Source organism: Protopterus annectens, chromosome 9.part0 (genome assembly GCF_019279795.1).
Source record: "Protopterus annectens isolate FY-2018-M chromosome 9.part0, PAN1.0, whole genome shotgun sequence".
NCBI lineage: Eukaryota > Metazoa > Chordata > Ceratodontiformes > Protopteridae > Protopterus > Protopterus annectens.
The window spans coordinates 280,098,019-280,116,120 of NC_056743.1; the positions used below are offsets into that span (position 1 = coordinate 280,098,019).

Below are 18,102 nucleotides of genomic sequence, written 5' to 3' on the forward strand. Positions count from 1 at the left end.
TCAGATTTGTAGGAGAGCATGCCTGCTTGCAGATCCAGTGTATGATGTTAGAGGGCTCATGTGAAGCCTACAGAACTACAGGGGCTACTCAGAAGACTTGTCACCATAATGTTAAGTCAGCAGACATTGTAAGTACCACAACAGAATAAGAGCTTAAGGATGTTTCATGAGAACATTTTATATCCTGCATGGATTTAGTGCTGGGGACAGGACAGCAGCAGCTTCAAATTTGTAACTGTCCCTCAGAAACCAGGTCAGATGGCAAGTCTATCCATACGGTAGTAGCCTACGGTAGTGGATCCCTAGGTCTCTGCAAAAGGCTGCAGCTCTTGTCAGAAATTCTATTCGTCCCCCAAGCTAGGAATGCATGCAGAATTCTCTCCTTCCCACATCCTCCCACTACAAACACACACACACACACACACACACACACACACACACACACACACACACACACACACACACACAAAACCATGCACACACACACACAGATTTCTCAGACATCTTCAGCCATTTTCCTGGAAGATGCTGATATAGGAACAAAAGGCTATTGAATCATCTTTATCGCACAGAGAGAGGAGAACCCTATAGATTATATGATGTTAATTGTTTTGATGTAAGGTACTTACTACAAACACTGTAGCTGGTCTGATAGTGAGTATTTATTATAATTCTCATGGTAGCAGCATTGGATTGCAATTTTTATTTATTACATTTGCACAGTCTCTTCAAAACTGCCACTTATAATTAGCTACTTAAATTTTTATTCTGTAAATAATATGCATTTCTTTTCTTTTCAACAGAAGAGTAAAAACGTAAGTAAAGTTTTTTTTTTTAAGTTTCTTAAACTAGTAATTGGTCATTTAAATGTGTTGAACATCATTAATTTGTTCCTTTTTTCTTTCTTTTTTTTAATTTATAGCAACAACCCTGTTGCACTGGAAAAATTTGAGAACTACTATAAAAGTCAGCATGCTGATTCTAACTGTGGATTTGCACAGGACTTTGAGGTAATGAGTTTTGAATAGAATATATTTTATATTCCTGTTACATTAATAGGCAGTGTACTAATATACAGTTAAACTGAGTCACAAAATTATATGGTAGGCAAACAAAATTTCAGAGCCATTGTTGAGCAGATTAGACAAGTATGCATAATTAGGTTTTACAACTTTTGCATGTGTTAAAATCTATGGTAGTCACACAATTTTAATAAGTCAAAGTAACAGGTGTTCATGCAGTTGTATTAATGCATGTTTGTAAAATGCAACCTTCAATCATCAGTTTATAAGATAAGCATATTACACAAATATCCTTCATTCTAAAAATAAGAAGCACAATTCAGAAAATACTATTAATCTCTCTAGTGTCCATATGTCTCAGTTTACATATGATGTAGAAGAGCATTTTTTCTCCCCTAACATATGACATTTTATTTAACCACCATATCTACTAACAGATGTTTGTGCTGAGTACACGTATACAGGACATTATTCCCCTTGCTTGGAGCAATGGGATAGGACAAATAAACAAACACACATGATACTGTGACTAAAGAAGTAGTCCAAAATATACAACCAAAAAAAAAGTATGAAATACAAAAGGACTCCTTATGCAGTGGGATAGGAACCATTGGTTAACAACTTTTTAATATGAAGATGAAGTCCCAGACTAGAATAGTGACCATCACTAGTCTGAATAATGTCACTTGAGCACCATATTGGGGCATGTGTGATTGTGCCCCTTTTAAGTTCATTTCTTTGCAGATTTCTCTTTTTCTGTACTGACTGTCATCTAATTTCATTGTGTTAAATCAGCAGTTTACTGATTTCCTGATCAGCTCAGTTTTGGCACACCTTGATTGCATAAATCGGAGATTTTAACAACTAGATGAACAAAGAGATGATTTATCTGTTCAGTGTTGCCAACTTGTGGAGAGGCTTGAGTTTTTGATGCTACCACTTACATAAAATACAAATCAAAGGGTCATAGGAAGTTACTAGGTTATAGGCTGTTAGCCCTGAGGCTCTTACAGGCCTAGCCAAGAATTTAGCTCAAGTTCCAAAAAATCAGCACCTGATGCTCCTGTCCAGCAGGGACACAGGTGGAATCCCAGAGGTGTGTTTTCTGTTCCCCATCCAGTTATCCAGGTTGCACTTAAAAAGGGTTAATGAAATACTCTGCTTGAAGTGGAGAGGGAGTGTATTCTACAGAAAGGGGAGTCTCAGGGACACAAATCTGTCCTACCAACAAGTCCTGTTGATGTCACAGACCAGGTTGAGGTCAGGTGTGGGGATTACTGAATTGAAGCTTGACTTGCAGATATGCATCAATCCCATTAAGGCAGGGTCTGAGATTGCTTTGTATGCCAAAAGGAGGTCAGCTCAGTGGAGTCTGTATGAGACTGAGTAGAGGGGCAGGGCTTTTAGCCCATCTCTGTTGGACAGATGTTTGAGGCCCTGGATTCTCCTGGTGAGGAACCTCTTTGGTCCCTTCAGCTGCTGCATGTGTTTTGTGAGGCAAATGCCAAAAGGGCATTGAACTCAGTAATGGGTCTTGGAAGAATATAGGGATGTTATGACCTCCTTGTCCCTGGATGAGATACTCTTTCTAAGGAGGTGGGCCATGTAGAAAGCTTTCCATACAACAGAGGCAATATGGTGGTCAAAAGTCAGTTTGCTATTAGCCTTGGTGCCCAAGTCCCTCACAACTGATTGCATGCTTAGGACCTTGTTATTAATGTGATAAGTTGTGGAGACGTCACCCACCCCAAAGGGGATGGTGCATATTTTGGCATTCAGTTTGAGACCATGTTTCTGGCATTAGCCATTTGTTTGGGTGAGACCCTCTTGGAGGATGTCCATATCACTAGCGGAATTGATGACAGCACCCAGCTTGCAGTCATCTGTAAACTTGGTCAGCTATAGCCCACTGGTTTTGGCCTGCATCTCAGAAAAGTATATCCCAAACAGTAGATGCCCCAAAACCAATCCCAGGGGTACACTGCTCATTACGGGTCTACAGCTTGAGGTGGCTTCTCCTATTTTGACTAGCTAGGTTCTATCAGTGAGCCAGTTTGCTACACATCTAGTAACATACAGATTGATGCCTAGTTGAGAGAGTTTATCTGTTATACCCGAGTGGGGAATAGTATCGAAGGCTTTGACCAGGTCAAGGTAGGCTGTGTGACAGTCTCAATGAAATTGACCAAATTTAACAGGCATGACCTCCCCTTGACAAAGCCAAACTGTGTGGAACTGAGTGTTTGAAGGCTGCCAGTATCCTTATTAATGAGGTCCATGATAATCTGTTCCATGGCCTTGCAGATCAGACTAGTTAGGCTGATGGGTCTATAATTTCCTAGATTGTTGGACACTCCACCTTTGTACAAAGGATGACATTGGCTGTTCTCCACTCAGCTGGGATGAAGCTGGTACTCATGCTTTGATTGAATAGGGGGCCTAATGGTGCTGCAAGTTCCTGCCTGAGTTCATGTAGGATACAGCCTGGGATGTTATCGGGTCCCATGGAGGCTGTATTTTTTGCCTTTGAGAGGGCAGTGATGACTTGCTTCCTAGAGGTAAGGATAGAGGGGGCATATTCTGGGGATGTCCTGATTTACTGATGGGGGGACGGAGAAGTGAAGTTTTCACTGAAACTGTCTGCCAGCAGGTTGGCTATACCTATGGTGTTTGTTATATTGGTGTTTGTGTATGTGGTGTCCTTGACCATCAGTTCTGAGCAGATCTGAGTGCTTCCTTTGAGACTGTGGAGATATGTGAATAAGGCCTTATAATTTGTCTTTAGTAGATGTGGCCAGTTTGGACTCAAAGTTTGCTTTGGAGGATTTCACTAGTGCTCTTATTTGCTTGTTCAGGCTAAGGAAAGATTGCTTCCAATTAGGCACCTGCTCTTTTTTGGTCCTGAACAGCATTTTTTTTTCCTTTTATTATAGAGTTTATTTATTGTAGATATCCACCAGACAGGTTTACTCTTCCTTGAGGAGGATTTTGTCCTGTCAGGTATTCCTGATTTCATGCAGCTATATAAATGCTCATATCATACTTTGGTGTAGGTTTGGACATATATGCCAGTTCCTGTGGAGGGGGAAGGGGCTGTAAAGCTGTTTATACCTTCCCTCAACAGGTTATAATCAGCTTTGGAGAAGTTTTTTTGTTTGACCCTAGCTGGGGGAGGGGGGGAGGGTTGGGGGAGATGATGACTTCGAAAGTGACTGCTTTGTGGTTGGATCTTACTAGGGAAGATGACACTGTATTGAGGCTCCAGTGGTTACTCATGTTGGTTAATACCAAGTCTAAGATATTCTTGGATATAATCTTCCTGTTGGGAATAGTCAATGAGGATCTAAACATAGATCCATTTTTCAAAGAGATTTCATGACCTAGACTGTCCAGTATTTGAATATATGGCAGATAGAAGAAAAGGACAGATACTCCTACAGGTCTTACAGGTCTCAGGTAATGGCTCTTGGGATATCAAAGATGTCTCAGCAGATGGTAAATTCTTTTCATAACATGGTGGTGAGCATTCTGGAGTCCATGACATCTGTTCATTTTCACACATTTAAAACTGAGAGGTACAAGTAGCAGTATGATGGTGAACTCTGACCTTCAGCAAACAACACAGGATGTATATATCTGCAAATCCTCCAACATAACTAAAGACAGACTTTTGCTGGTAGCATATTTTCAGTTCTCTTTTTCAAAATGGCACATAAAATACAGAATTTGTATCTAGAGCTACATCTTCATATCAGTCTGCCAAGGTCTTTCAGGTCATGGTCCATTTGAATTGGTCATCCCTTCCTATGGCTAGGTGATGTTTTACTTGTTGCAATGGGCGACTTAGCTCAAATTTTCAAAGATCAGGACTCAGTTCTGATGGGAAACATCACTGTATTACCAATATGTCATTATGTTGGAAATATAAGCAGTATTTTGGACAGCAGACATTAATGACATTAGGACAACAGCCTCCAGCATCTGTTCAGCTTACTATAATGACTTTAGATTAATTAGACTAGTAATTGCTTGTTTCCTGGGTCCTCAGTCCATTGCTGTATGAAATAGTTCTTCCCTCCATGATTAGTGGGATTTATACTGTCCTTAAAGGAGGTTATAGGGACCATAGTTCTCAAGAAGCAGTCTTCAGATCTGTATGATCTTCAGGGCAACTGACCTATTTTCAGTGTTCTATTTCTGAATAATGTTATAAAGAAAATGTTATGCATATGGCGGTGCAGTGGTGCAGCAGTTAATGCTGTCGCCTCACAGCAAGAGGTTCTCCAGTTCGATTCTTGGCTGGGGTGCCTTCTGTATGGAGTTTGCATGTTCTCCCTGCGTTCGTGTTGGTTTCCTCCGGGTACTCCGGTTTCCTCCCACATTCTAAAAACATGGTTCTGAAGCATTTCTCCCCGGGCCTCTGCTGAAAACAGGATCTGTGGAACCTAGTTGGACTTTCCCGGTCAACAAATGTTAAATAAAAATAAATAAAATAAATAAATATATCTGGAGAACTACATATTAGTTTTTGACCTGCTGGCCCTTTTCAATCTAGATTCGGGCAATATCATTTGTTTTTGAAGAGAGATCAATATTTCCATTCCATTTTTGTCTTTGTTTGAAGTCTCTCTCACAGCTACAAACCTGCGAGTACTTTAGACTTGCTTCTAAAAGTGAGAAGTTTTGGGAAATAAATTCTTCATAAGCATATGTGTTGGACTGTGTTATGCTATAAAGGCATAATTAGCTGCCTTACTTTTCATGCCATACATGGTAGGAGCCTTTATTAGGCAAGCAGATTTAAGGTGTAATTGCGATGTTTAAGATGAAGCTGTGAACGTTTGTCTACTTTCCTTCTATGCATGGGGTTCTACAAATATCTAAAGTTATCACGATTCTTGCACTGCAGACTCAGTTCATTTCTTTTCTTGTGTCTCATATCTCCTCAGTTTTAATATAAACAGTTCACGGTTTGGATGAGGCTTTGGGCTCTAAAGGACCACAGGTAGCAGTGAGGGAATATTTCATTGTCTATGGAAAATCATCTGGTTAAAGTCACTTGGATTTGGCTGCAGACATTATTTCATTTATTTTCTCTTTTTACTGCTGTATTATCTATCTAAAGTTTCATTGGATGGCTGTCCAGTTTCTACAGCTAGTCCAAAACTTTTCAAAATTCTGCTACCAAGGTTCTGATCCTTATGAAATTGCAGATATTTTACATGTTCTGCAATTTTTTTAGCTTATTTTCTCACCTGCAGTGGCTCTTGCAAATGCTACCTTCTGTATGTTTCACCTTGATGGCCACCACTCACTAGTGGCTTGATGATCCTAATACCAACAACCAAGCTGCCATCTGTTTTTATGCCCCTCCTCCAAAGAATATTGGAGGCATGTGCAACTGTCTCTGCCCCTCCTTCCCCAAGAATGAATCCAGTCATCCTCCTTGTCAGTATCATCAAATGCTTGAGTCACTAGTCAAACTCAAGTTTCTAGGATTGTAGTCAGGGCCTTATTCCTGTATGCTATCAATGCTGCAATGTTTTACAGAGTCTGGCCTTGCTGCTTTGCATGGCAGATCCATCAGATGTCTGTACTGTTAAAGCATTTATCACTACATTATCTGCCCTTCTTCATTTATATCACCCACATTTTTGAAGTTATTACTTTCGCGATTTAGGAAGTGTGATAGTTTCCACTGCTTTGAAAGTGAAAGTCAAGTTTGTTGCAAATTACATTTTTATTTATTTTTTTATTATTTTTCAGTTTGCACATTATTTTAAATATCTGCACTTTAATAACCATAAACGTTTTACTGAAAATATTGCCACTGAGAATGCACAAAGTTTTTATACTGTGGTGACTATTGAAGTGATTTTAGTATATAAATGCAGTCAGTACAGTAAATAAGGCACTGCAGTAGTAAAGACTGAATTCTTCCCCACCCCTAGATTTAAAATTAAATATATATATCTGACATTAACAACTTCCTACAAGGTATTATGTTCATGTTACACACAGCAGTAAGATGCATTTTATTGTATAATTGTTTTTAATAATTGTTGTCAATATGAATTCTATTTAATTTACTCTGTGAAAAGAAATAAGTTGTCAGTGAAAATGCTCTGCAGTACATATATTTCATCAAAACATTGTAGGAAGGAAGGAGGAAGAAATTTATATCCAGCCTTGCCTATCCTAGTCTGGTATGCATCATATGAATGTACATTATAGGCTGTTCAATGTATGGAATAGTATTTACTGCCTGCATATCATCTTTTAACTAGCACACTTCATCCTGTGTTGCAGAATAAATGTTTATTATCATACAATAGTTTCCTACTTGTGAAAGTCACTGTATACTAATGCTCCTGTCTATTATACAGTTGTTTTAAAACAGAACGGTACTTAACATCTGACTCCCTATCATAAGTCCCAGACCCATACATGCAGTTCCCAAACTATGAAAATAAAGTACAATTTGGAAATGTGAAACTTGCAATAGTGTCATTAAAGTACCCTGCATCCCACCAAGCCCATGCCATGTACATATACTGTCATCAATATCTCTATTCCTTGGAGTAAAAGAACTACTCTTAAGAATCCATAGTCTGGGGTATAGTATATATTTTGCCCGATCCATACCTTTAGTCTCTCTGTTCTGCTTGCAGATGCAGTATTCATACTTTCAATAGAGGATTTATATGTTGCACCATGGGTGATAAGTGTCCATTTACTGATAATCATTTTTTTTTCTAAGTAGAGCTAATAAAACTTGAGAGGATTCAGTTCTACGGATGTGTTATGTGCTGGAAGTCAATCTCTTAACTATTAGTTTGTTTTTATTAATGATGTAGTTTAGACTCCAAATAAATGAGGTAATGTTTAACTGTAGAATCATATTTGTACTAATTCACACAGCCACTATTTGAAAAAGTCTTGTTTTCCACTTAATAATTGTACTGGGTATTTAAGTTATCCCATGCATGCAGTGAACCTTGCTCTGTTGTCAAGAAAAAATACTATAAATGAACATTTGTGAGTGCCAGATGTTTGTTTGTTACACCAAAATACTGAAAAGTACTAAAATATTTTCAATTCTTATTTTAAACTCTTAAAAATTGCTTAAGTTATAAGGCTGTGTTTATCAGTCACATGGAGGCTCTAGACTTTGTTTGGTTTGGGCACTTTCCTTTAAAAGTAAAAAAATAAAAATACAACTGGCACAGCTAAGAACATGTATTTTCTAAAATATTTTTAGATATAAATAAGTAGAACTATTTATATGTATTATGATATAGGGAAATATTGCCAGCCCAGCTATCTGGAATTTTGTAAATAATTGTATGTCATTTGTGAATTTTGATATGATTTATACAAAACTGTATATGTACTGAGCTAAGATGTATCCAGTTTGTACCCTGCTGGAACATAAAAGATTAACCTGCAAAACTTGAGAATAGTTGAGGCTAAGTTACTTTATAGCTGAGCCATGAACAAAATATGTTATCTCTCAGTTTCAGTTCAGTAGCAGACACAATGTCTAGTGTTAGAAATGTTTGTATTATCTTGAAAGAGAAATAATTACTAGATTTCAACTGTAAAAGCATTTTATTGTTTTACAACTTCCAAGATCTGCAAACATTGGGGAGATATGTATTTTAACACAGAGATGTTGAATTCTGTTAGTTTCTGTTTTAGCGTGGGAACTGAAGTCGGGTGACAAAAAGTGATGTCATCCAACCTAACCCAGCAATGATATTAATTTAAGAACTATCTTACAGAGAGACTGTGCATTTTGTATTTTGTCTTAGACCTAGCAAGAACATCCATCATCTTCATCTGTACTTGCCTTGCTGTAAGTAAGGTTTAGCGCATAGTATCTCTTTTAGATATAGATAGGAATATAGTAAATATTAGTTTAGATGTTTTCTGTGTTTATTTGAGACTGTCCTGCAATGTTGTTTTAAAATATTTCCTGTAATTTTGAACACTGAAGTTACTGTGTTGATTGACTGAGTATTGTCTTGTTCTTGTATTATTTATTATTAATTATGTTTAAACCTATCTTTGTGGCTGATATTTGTGAGACATATTTAAGCTCTTGGTGTACTTGCATATGTATCTGGTGACACTGTACATGCCAGTCCTAAATAGCCTTGCATGTCTTGGGCAAACTACCATTTGGATAATAGTAACCTTACAGAGTAGGAATGGACACCCTTTGTAATGGCCTTATAGTAGCTGATAAGTAGGGGCTGGTGGCAGTGAAAACTACCTAATAGTCTGGGCAGAAGAGGGCATAGCTAGTAAACCTGTGCCAGCCTTCCCTCAGGTGTGTGTGTGTGTGTGTGTGTGTGTGTGTGTGTGTGTGTGTGTGTGTGTGTGTGTGTGTGTGTGTGTGTGTGTGTGTGTGTGTCAGCTACTTGGGCAGGGGCACAAAGCACTGGTTGGACAGAGAGGATGCTGGAGGTCTTGGCTTGGCCTCTCAGATGAGATCTTAACCCTATAGCTGTCCCAGTGCGGAATCCTTTTGGAGATCTGGAGAAAGGGGGAAAAAACCATCCCCATACTGAAGGTGATCTCTGTGTACTCTTAAGGGAAATTGCAGTTTACTGTGTGTGTGTACTTGTCATCCTCCCAGTGTGTACATCCCCTAGCTGTTGCCATTGTTGAGGATTGAGGTTCCTTGATTACTGTGCCAGTGCAGGGGTGTCGCATATTAATTGGTTGGTGGTGATGAAATAGCCACAGCACATGTTAACTGGTTAGCAGTGGTGAGATAGCCACATCAAATATTAATTGGCTTGCAGTGGTGTGGATATTGAATTCCTGTAGCCTGTGTACAGTAGTCACTGAAGGTATTTGTACTCTTAATCAGCCATGCAGTGAATATTCAGAGTTTCACATCACAATTGTTTTATTTATTTTTTGTTAGCTTAGTTAGTCAGTGAGAGCAGGTCAGCAGAGGAGTATGACAAGCTGACAAAGACCCAGTTGGCTGAGATGTGCCAGGCTAAAGGACTGGTGCATGCCAACTTGACTAAGGCAGAAATGATTGTAGCTTTGGGCACAGCTGCATTGCAGACCAGTGATCGGGAGGACAGCCAGGCCGGCCATGAAGATGTACAACTGTCAGAAAATGGACAGTTCAACCTTTCCACAGAGGACTTAAAAATCCGTCTGGAGTTAGAGACTTGAGCTGGAGGCCAAGAATTTGGAAATAGAAGCAGCAGAGAGACTGAGACGTCTAGTGGTTGAGGAAAATGAGAAACTGTGACATCTAGAGGCTGAGGAGAAGGAGAGGCAGAGGCAACATGAAAAGGAGATGCTGACTCTTTGCCAGAGTCATAGAGGTAATGGGGAAGGGAGTAACTGAACCCCAGAAGCAACAAAGGTCAGTAAATTTCTTCCACAATTTACAGAGGGGGATACTTTTGATAGTTTCATTTATATGGTTGAGAGGGTATATGTACACAGTATAACGCTGACCAATGGCTCTGGGTATAGTTCCTGACCCCCTTACTCCATGGTAAAGCTGTAACTGCTACTTCTGAATTGTCTGATACTGATTGCCTAAATTATAATATTGTAAAAAAATGTATTTTAGAATGCTTTAAGTTAACACCTGAACCTTATAGAAAAAAGTTTCATGAGCATAGACTCAAGGCAGATGAAAGTGTGTGTGAGTATATTGCTGAACTAAGCACTTATTTTCATAGGTGGGTGAGTGGATGTCGGGTCACCACTTTTGAAGAGCTGGCAGACATTTTGGTGAGGGGAACAAGCCCTTAGCACTTTGCTTGAGGACATGAGAATCTGGTTAGCAGATAGACAATGCAATACTGCAGTTGAGTTGGGGAAGAAGGGACACATATACCTAGCAAGCAGAGCATCACTGCACAGGAAATGAACACCCAGTGCTGCTCATGGGTCTAAGGGAACCCAGACTGCCCCAACAGAGTCTGCCAGTAGCAGGGGAAGCCACTAGTCCAAGTACATGTCCAGGACCAAGGGTTAAATGTTTTAAATGCAACCAGTGTGGCCAAGTAGCATATAGATGTCCTTGGAGGTAAGGTGGGGAACAAAAGGTGGGAGAGCCAGTCAGTGGGAATGACAAAATGCCAGCAGTAAGTTGTCTCGAGACAAAAAGGGTACCAAACTACCACAAGAGTTTATATCCTATCTTAGTGGATGGGAAAGAGACCACTAAGTGAGAGACAGCCTCTGACCTAACCATTGTGAAACCTGCAATGGTTACATAGTAGGTCTACTTGCTTGGGCAGTCTACTCCAGTCAGTGCTTTAGGAGGGGCTCCATTCCAGATACCTTTGACTAGGGTTCACCTTGACTGGGAGGGTGGAAAAGGAAACAAGCAAGTAGGTGTGTTTGAGGATATCTCTGCAGATGTCCTGATAGGGAATGAGTTTGACAATGCAGTACCCTGTGTGCATGCAGGTACATGCAGTCAGGTTTGGAGACAAGCATGTAGGTCTGGTAGCCTGGAAGAGACCCAGACAGACCAAACACTTGCAGCCAGGACTGCTGAGGTGGTTACTTCAGGGAGGGAGCTACCCTGTATCTGTGAGGCTGAAGAAGAGCCACAGCTGCTTGTGGGTACTTATGTTCCCTTGGACAGAGTGACTGCAGGGGCAGAGGTGAGTAGTAGTAGTACCCAGACTGACAGCGAGGCACTGCTGACAGACAATACAAGACTTCCTGTGGAAGGGGAGCTGTGAAGGATTACAAGGAGAGAGTTGAGACAGGCTCAGCTCTCAAACCCTACACTACAAAGCCTGAGGGAGGTAGCTAGTGAGGCACCTGATTCTCAAGGGAAGGGGAAATCTGTATACTAGGACAAAGGGTTACTGTATAGAAAGTGGACCCCTAAGGGAAGGCTAGAGGGTGAAAGAATACAGCAGTTGATAGTGCCCAGAACCTACCATCTGGCACTTCTAGCCATAGCCCATGATATTCTCTTTGCAGGTAATTGGGGCATAAAACATACAGAGATATGTATTATGCAGATCCTTTATTGGCCTTGGATTTCCAGAAATGTAACAGGGTGCTGCAGGACCTGTGAGAAGTGCCAAAAACAGGCAAGGCAGGAGACAAGGTGAAACCCCCTTTGATGCCTTTACCAGTGATTGAGGAGCCATCTCAGAGGGTAGCTGTGGATATTGTGGGGCCTCTGAGTACCCCATGTTCTACAGGGAAAAAATATATCCTAGTGGTAGTAGATTATGCTACGAGATACCCTGAGGTGGTGTTTCTGTCCTCTACTGAGGCAGAAAAGGTGGCAAATGCTTTGTTAGAGATTTTCAGCAGGGTAGGTTTCCCAAAAAAAATATTGACTGACAGAGGTGCCAGTTTCACGTCAGACCTGTTGGTTTGTCTGTGGAAGTACTGTGGGGTGAAGCACTTAAAGATCACCCCCTACCATCCCTAGACTAATGGTCTTGTTGAGAGGTTAAACTCTATCTTCAAGACAATGCTACAGGTATTTGCAGAACAGTTTAAGAAGGGGTGGGACAAATATTTGCCCCATCTGTTGTTTGCTTACAGAAAGGTTCCCCAGGAATCCACTGGTATTTCACCCTTTGAGTTTCTGTATTGGCATTGGGTGAGGGGACCTTTAGATTTGATTCAAAATGAGTGGGAGGGTGAGTGTGAATCTCACAAGGAGTGTGTTGTGGCATATGTTCTAAACCTCAGGACAAGGCTCGGGGAACTCATGTGCTTGGCCCAGGAGAACCTGGCAGAAGCCCAACAGCAGAATAAGCTCTGGTATGCCAGGAATGGTCAAGCTAGAGAGTATGCTGTAGAGCAGCAGGTAAAGGTAAATGTTCTCATTCCTGTCAGAAACAGCAAGCTGCAGGCAGCTTGGGAGAGACCCTACAAGGTAGTAAGGGAGGTCAGTAATCTTAACTACATAGTAGAACTGCTAGGCTGGAAGCAGGGGCATAAATTTTACCATGTTAACATGATGAAACCATACCATGATAGGGAAGCCCTCATGCTGAGTATTTGCAGTGGATGGCAGGAGGAGTCTGAGAGAGATGGCTGGTCCCTGATCTCTTCAGTGAAGCTCAGACTGACACTTCAGTGTAAGGGTTAGCAATGTCCTAGCAGCTATCCCCTACCCAGGTTTGAGAAATCCGGGCAGTGTTACAGGAGTTTGGGGACATGTTCACTGGGAAACCACAGTGCACCCACCTGGTGCAGCACCATGTGCATACAGGACCCCAAAGGCCTATTAAGCAGGCCCCTTATATGATGCCTGAGAGATACAGGAAATGCTAGAACAAGGGGTAATTCAGGAATCCAGCAGTGGTGCTGTTACCAAAGAAGGATGGCAGCACCAGGTTCTTTGTGGACTACAGGAACTTAAATAGTCATGCAGAGTCAGATGCTTACCCCATGTCTAGGACAAATGAAGCCCTTATAGCAGATGCATGGGGTTAATTATCTTACCATTATTGATCTTACCAAGGGTTACTGGCAGGTGCCCTTGACTCCCAGTGCTAGAGAGAGGTCAGCCTTTGTAACGCCTTTTGGCTTGTATGAGTTCACAAAGATGCCCTTTGGGATGAAAGGTGCCCTGTGACTTTCCAGCTCCAAGCAGGAGCAGGAGATTTTGACCTAGCCATTCCTAGAAAGAGCACCTTCAGCATATCAGGGAGGTGCTGGGCAGACTACAGAGGGCAGGGTTGACCATTAAGCCCAGCGAATATCAAATGGGTATGGCAGAGGTATTCTATCTGGGACATAGAGTGGAGAATGGTAAGATCAGGCCAGAACCTGCCAAGGTGGAAGCCATTCATGTATAGCCTGCCCCTGTTACCAAAAAGCAGGTGAGGGCATTCTTAAGGATAGCAGGGTACTACAGAACGTTTGTCCCCAATTATAGTACCATAGCTGCTCTTCTGCCATACCTAACAGGATAAAAACATGCCAGATAAGGTTGTGTGGACCCCAGCATGTGAGCAGGCATTCCAGAAGCTTAATGGAGCTGTGGGAGGACCCTGTGTGTTGGCCACTCCAGATTACAGCAAATAATTTGTTGTGCAGGTGGATTCTTCAAACCATGGGGTGGGAGCTGTACTTGGCCAGGTTTCCTCCGAGGAAGAAGGGCACCCAGTGGAATGTCTCAGTTATAGGCTCCAACCCAGGGAGGAATGCTATGCAACTGTAGAAAAGGAATGCCTAGCCATAGTGTGGGCACTGCAGAAACTTCATCCTTCTCTGTATGGAAGGAAATTCACTGTAGTTACAGACCACAATCCCTTAACATGGCTACATCGAGCCAGCCAGCAAAATGCCAAGTTACTAAAGTGGTGCCTAGGGTTGCAAGCATATGATATGACAGTGCAGCAACACAGTGGGGTTAGCAATGCCAATGCAGATGGGCTCTCAAGACAGAGAATGGGGTAAGGTGTTCCCAGATAGGCTCAACCCTCTCAAGCAACATTTCTCAAGGGTCACTTGAAAAACTAGGTTGCGTTTTCGGGGGGGGGGGTAATGTGATATAGGAAAATATTGTCAGCTCTGCTATCTGGAATGTTGTAAATAATTCTGTCATTTGTGAACATTCATAATATTTATGCAGAACTGTATGTTATGTACTGAGCTAAGATGTATCCACAGTGAACCCTGCTGAGATATAAAAGATTAACCTACAAAACTTAAGAATAGTTTAGGTTAAATTACTTTATAGCTGGGCCATAAACAAAAGATGTTATCTCTCACTTTCAGGTCAGTAGCAGTTGCTATGTCTAGAGCTAGAAGTTTTTGTATTGTCTTGAAAGAGAAGTCATTACTAGGTTTCAAATGTAAGTGTTTTATTGTTTTACGACTTCCAAGATCTGCAAACATCTGAGAGATATGTATTTTTAACACAGAGATGTTAAAGTCTGTTAGTTTCTGTTTTAGCCAGGGAACTGAAGTCAGGTCACAAAAAGTTATGTCTTCCAAGCTAACCAAGCAGCAAAATGTGATATTAATTTAAGAACTCTCTCAGAGAGAGACTGTGCATTTTGTATTTTATCTTGGACCTAGCAAGAATATCCATCATCATCATCATGTACACTTGCCTTGTTGTAAGTAAGATTTAGGGCATAGTATCTCTTTTAGATATAGATATGAATATAGTAAAGATTAGTTTAGATGTTTTCTGTATTTATTTGAGACTGTCCTGCAATGTTATTTTAAAATATTTCCTGTGATTTTGAACTCTGAAGTTACTGTGTTGATTGATCGAGTAGTGTCTTGTTCTTTTATTATTTATTATTAAATATGTTTCAACCTATGTTTGTGGCTAATATTTGTGAGATACATTTAAGCTCTTAGAGTACTTGCATATGTATTTGAGGACACTGTACAGACCAGTCCTAAATAGCCTTGCAAGTTTTGGTCAAACTACTATTTGGATAGTAGTAACCTTACACAGTAAAATTGGACACCCTTTGTAAGGGCTGTATAGTAGCTGATAAGCAATCATGTAATTCAGATTGTACGCAGTTAAATCAAACTGGATAGAGATCCAGAGTAGGGTTAACAAGCTCTGGACTGGAGAAGAAGCTGCTCTTGCAGCATAAGAAGGTAAACCAGAGTATGTTGGTAGAGTGGTCTGCAGTCAGATAGTCAAGTGGAGTGTGAGTAATGCCACTTTGTTTTTTAATTTTTATTCTTTTAAAACTTTAAAATACAACCGAGGATAAGTTTCTTTATTTCACAGATAAATACTGATAGATTAGGTACCCACTTGCTGTCCTTGATATGACTGTTGTTAACAGGGGATAACATGGCAGTATTTGGGTTCAGCATGAAACTAGAACTGGAATAAGTGGACATGTGAGTGTTTTTTTTTTTTTTCTTGCACAGGTCCCACTTTCCGGCAATTATTCAATTGGTTTATAGAGGGATAGGTTCATAGATAGTTGTACAAAAGCTGCATCGTTGTTTTGTTCAAGATTATTGAATGCTATCACTGCATGCAGAGAAACGTTAAATCATACACATTTGTATATATTCAGGTTCAATAACTCTGTCTAGATTATTTTCTGCCACTAGAAAGTTCTGATTTCCATATCCTATAGTTTTGCTTCTTTATGTGCTAATTCTGTTAATTTTACTTGTAAATCTCTCAAACCTCCATTAAAAATCACCATTTTTTGAAAGAAATGCTAGCACTGTATGGCATACTTTTTGTACATTATTAATACTTGTACTGTGATTTTGATAAATATTTGAGTCACAGCTTTGTAACTCTAGAAATGTGTACAGTACTTCTGTGAAAAATAGATGTAGATGTTACAAACATATGTTACTAAACAAATGTGTATTTTTTTTACTTTAGGATCTTAGGCCTGTTGGAATCGATCAGTTTAAACGTGCAGCTGAACATCCTGAAAATAAACAGAAAAATCGATATGCTAATGTCTTACCATGTAAGCTATTTCTGTTTATTTACACTGAAATTGTTTATGAATTTAACTAACGTATTTCAGATACTTTTATTTGTATCACGTAATGTATGCATTATATTTATAGTGATTTACTATTGATGTCTGAAGCTATACATAATCTATTGTTTTTGTTTGCTTATATAACCAAGTGGATCAGTACTAGGAGACCCACCTGCTTGGTATAGTACTGTCTGGGCTAGTTTATGTCACCTGTTCATTGTTATACTGTGTTATTTAGTCAGACACCTTTGACTAAAATGCGTAGTGGCGAAAAAAAAAAAAAATAAAGAAGCTTGTTTTTCATTACTGTAGAATTGTTTAAAGATCATTCTCCCACAAATTCACAGCCCTCATCTGTTTACTTTGTTACCTTGAGACAGCTGCTTAAGCAGAACAAGGCTTTGAAAGCCATTTCTTCCATTTAGAGTATGTTTCATGGATAACAAAAGCTGCAGAAGTAAAATAAAAACTTCAAAAAGTGACATTAACTGGAGAATTCCTCTTAATTAAAAGTAGATGGACAGGTAGTGACATAATACTTCAACAGATTGGTCTTTCTGTTCAGCTGCTCTACGAAGCTTATTTAAAACACATTTTTGCATTTAAAGCTGGCATTTTGCTCTATTTTTGGTTTCACTAACTTACTGACTCACTTTAAACATAGTGGCCTCATATTTGGGTAAAAAAATTAGGAAGATATGTACTGAAGGTTGGTGTTTAGCCCTATATCAGTAAAAAATCGTAACTGGTTACAATAAAGTTGCAGTTAAATAGAGTTTGTGGTCTTTTGAACTGTGGGATATACAGTGCATGATTCCGTGATTTGAAGGAGCATTAAGATGCTGTGTTGCTCCTTGAATTGAATGTAGGTGAAGTGCAAAATGGGTTTACAGAATTAAGGAACCAGGGTGTTTATATAAAACAGAAACTGATAATCCTGGAGCATAAGTCTAGATGGTCTAATTTGCTATTACGCAGAGAATTTAAAGGCGAGAAAGAGACTGCCTGTCTTGACTTCGCAGACAGTAAAATGACACAAGGGACAGATATTTCTAAGAGATCATTGGGAATATGGAATGAATGTAGTCTGCCATCTTTGATATCAGACTGACTTTATGTTTAATGAAGACTGCTTTTGGTGTAGTGTAGGACTCAGTCTGAAAGAAAATCAGGTTGTGTCATGGTTATGACTAGGTGAAAGGATGACAGCTGAAAGAAGTATGGCAATGGTTTATGATAATTTTCTTCAGAGATCACTGCACAGAGCAGAGTACAGCTTTGTGAAGGTGTAAAGACATCTCTACAGTATGCATTCAATATATGTTATTAATTTCAGTGTTCCTAAGAGGATGTAACTGTTTATTTCTGCTTATCTGGTTTGAGTTGCTCTGAAAGCATTGCCTCCATCACTGAATAATGCCATGAAGGAATTATTGGTGGTGCAACCAGAAAAGGGTAATGGCCGTCTTGAAAATTTTGAACTGGGGAAGGACTGGGAGAAAAAGGATGAGAAAGAGGAAGAGGGTGAATATATTTGGTAAGCTGTCAAAAGTGACTTGGAAAACAGACGTGTTAGACTTCGGTGGATGCTTCATGAAGGATGGAAGCAAGTG

General features: G+C 39.9%; 1 protein-coding gene across 3 annotated transcripts in view; it reads left to right on the top strand.

Annotated features, from left to right (window-relative positions):
• The window catches only part of PTPRJ (protein tyrosine phosphatase receptor type J), a 656,092-nt gene that overhangs the window by 537,865 nt on the left and 100,125 nt on the right, over positions 1–18,102 (top strand). For all 3 annotated transcript variants that reach the window (XM_044082858.1, XM_044082859.1, XM_044082860.1), the window contains 3 exons: positions 804–815; positions 923–1,010; positions 16,381–16,471. In XM_044082858.1, the coding sequence (XP_043938793.1) occupies positions 804–815; positions 923–1,010; positions 16,381–16,471 (191 nt within the window). The remainder of the gene's footprint in view (positions 1–803; positions 816–922; positions 1,011–16,380; positions 16,472–18,102) is intronic.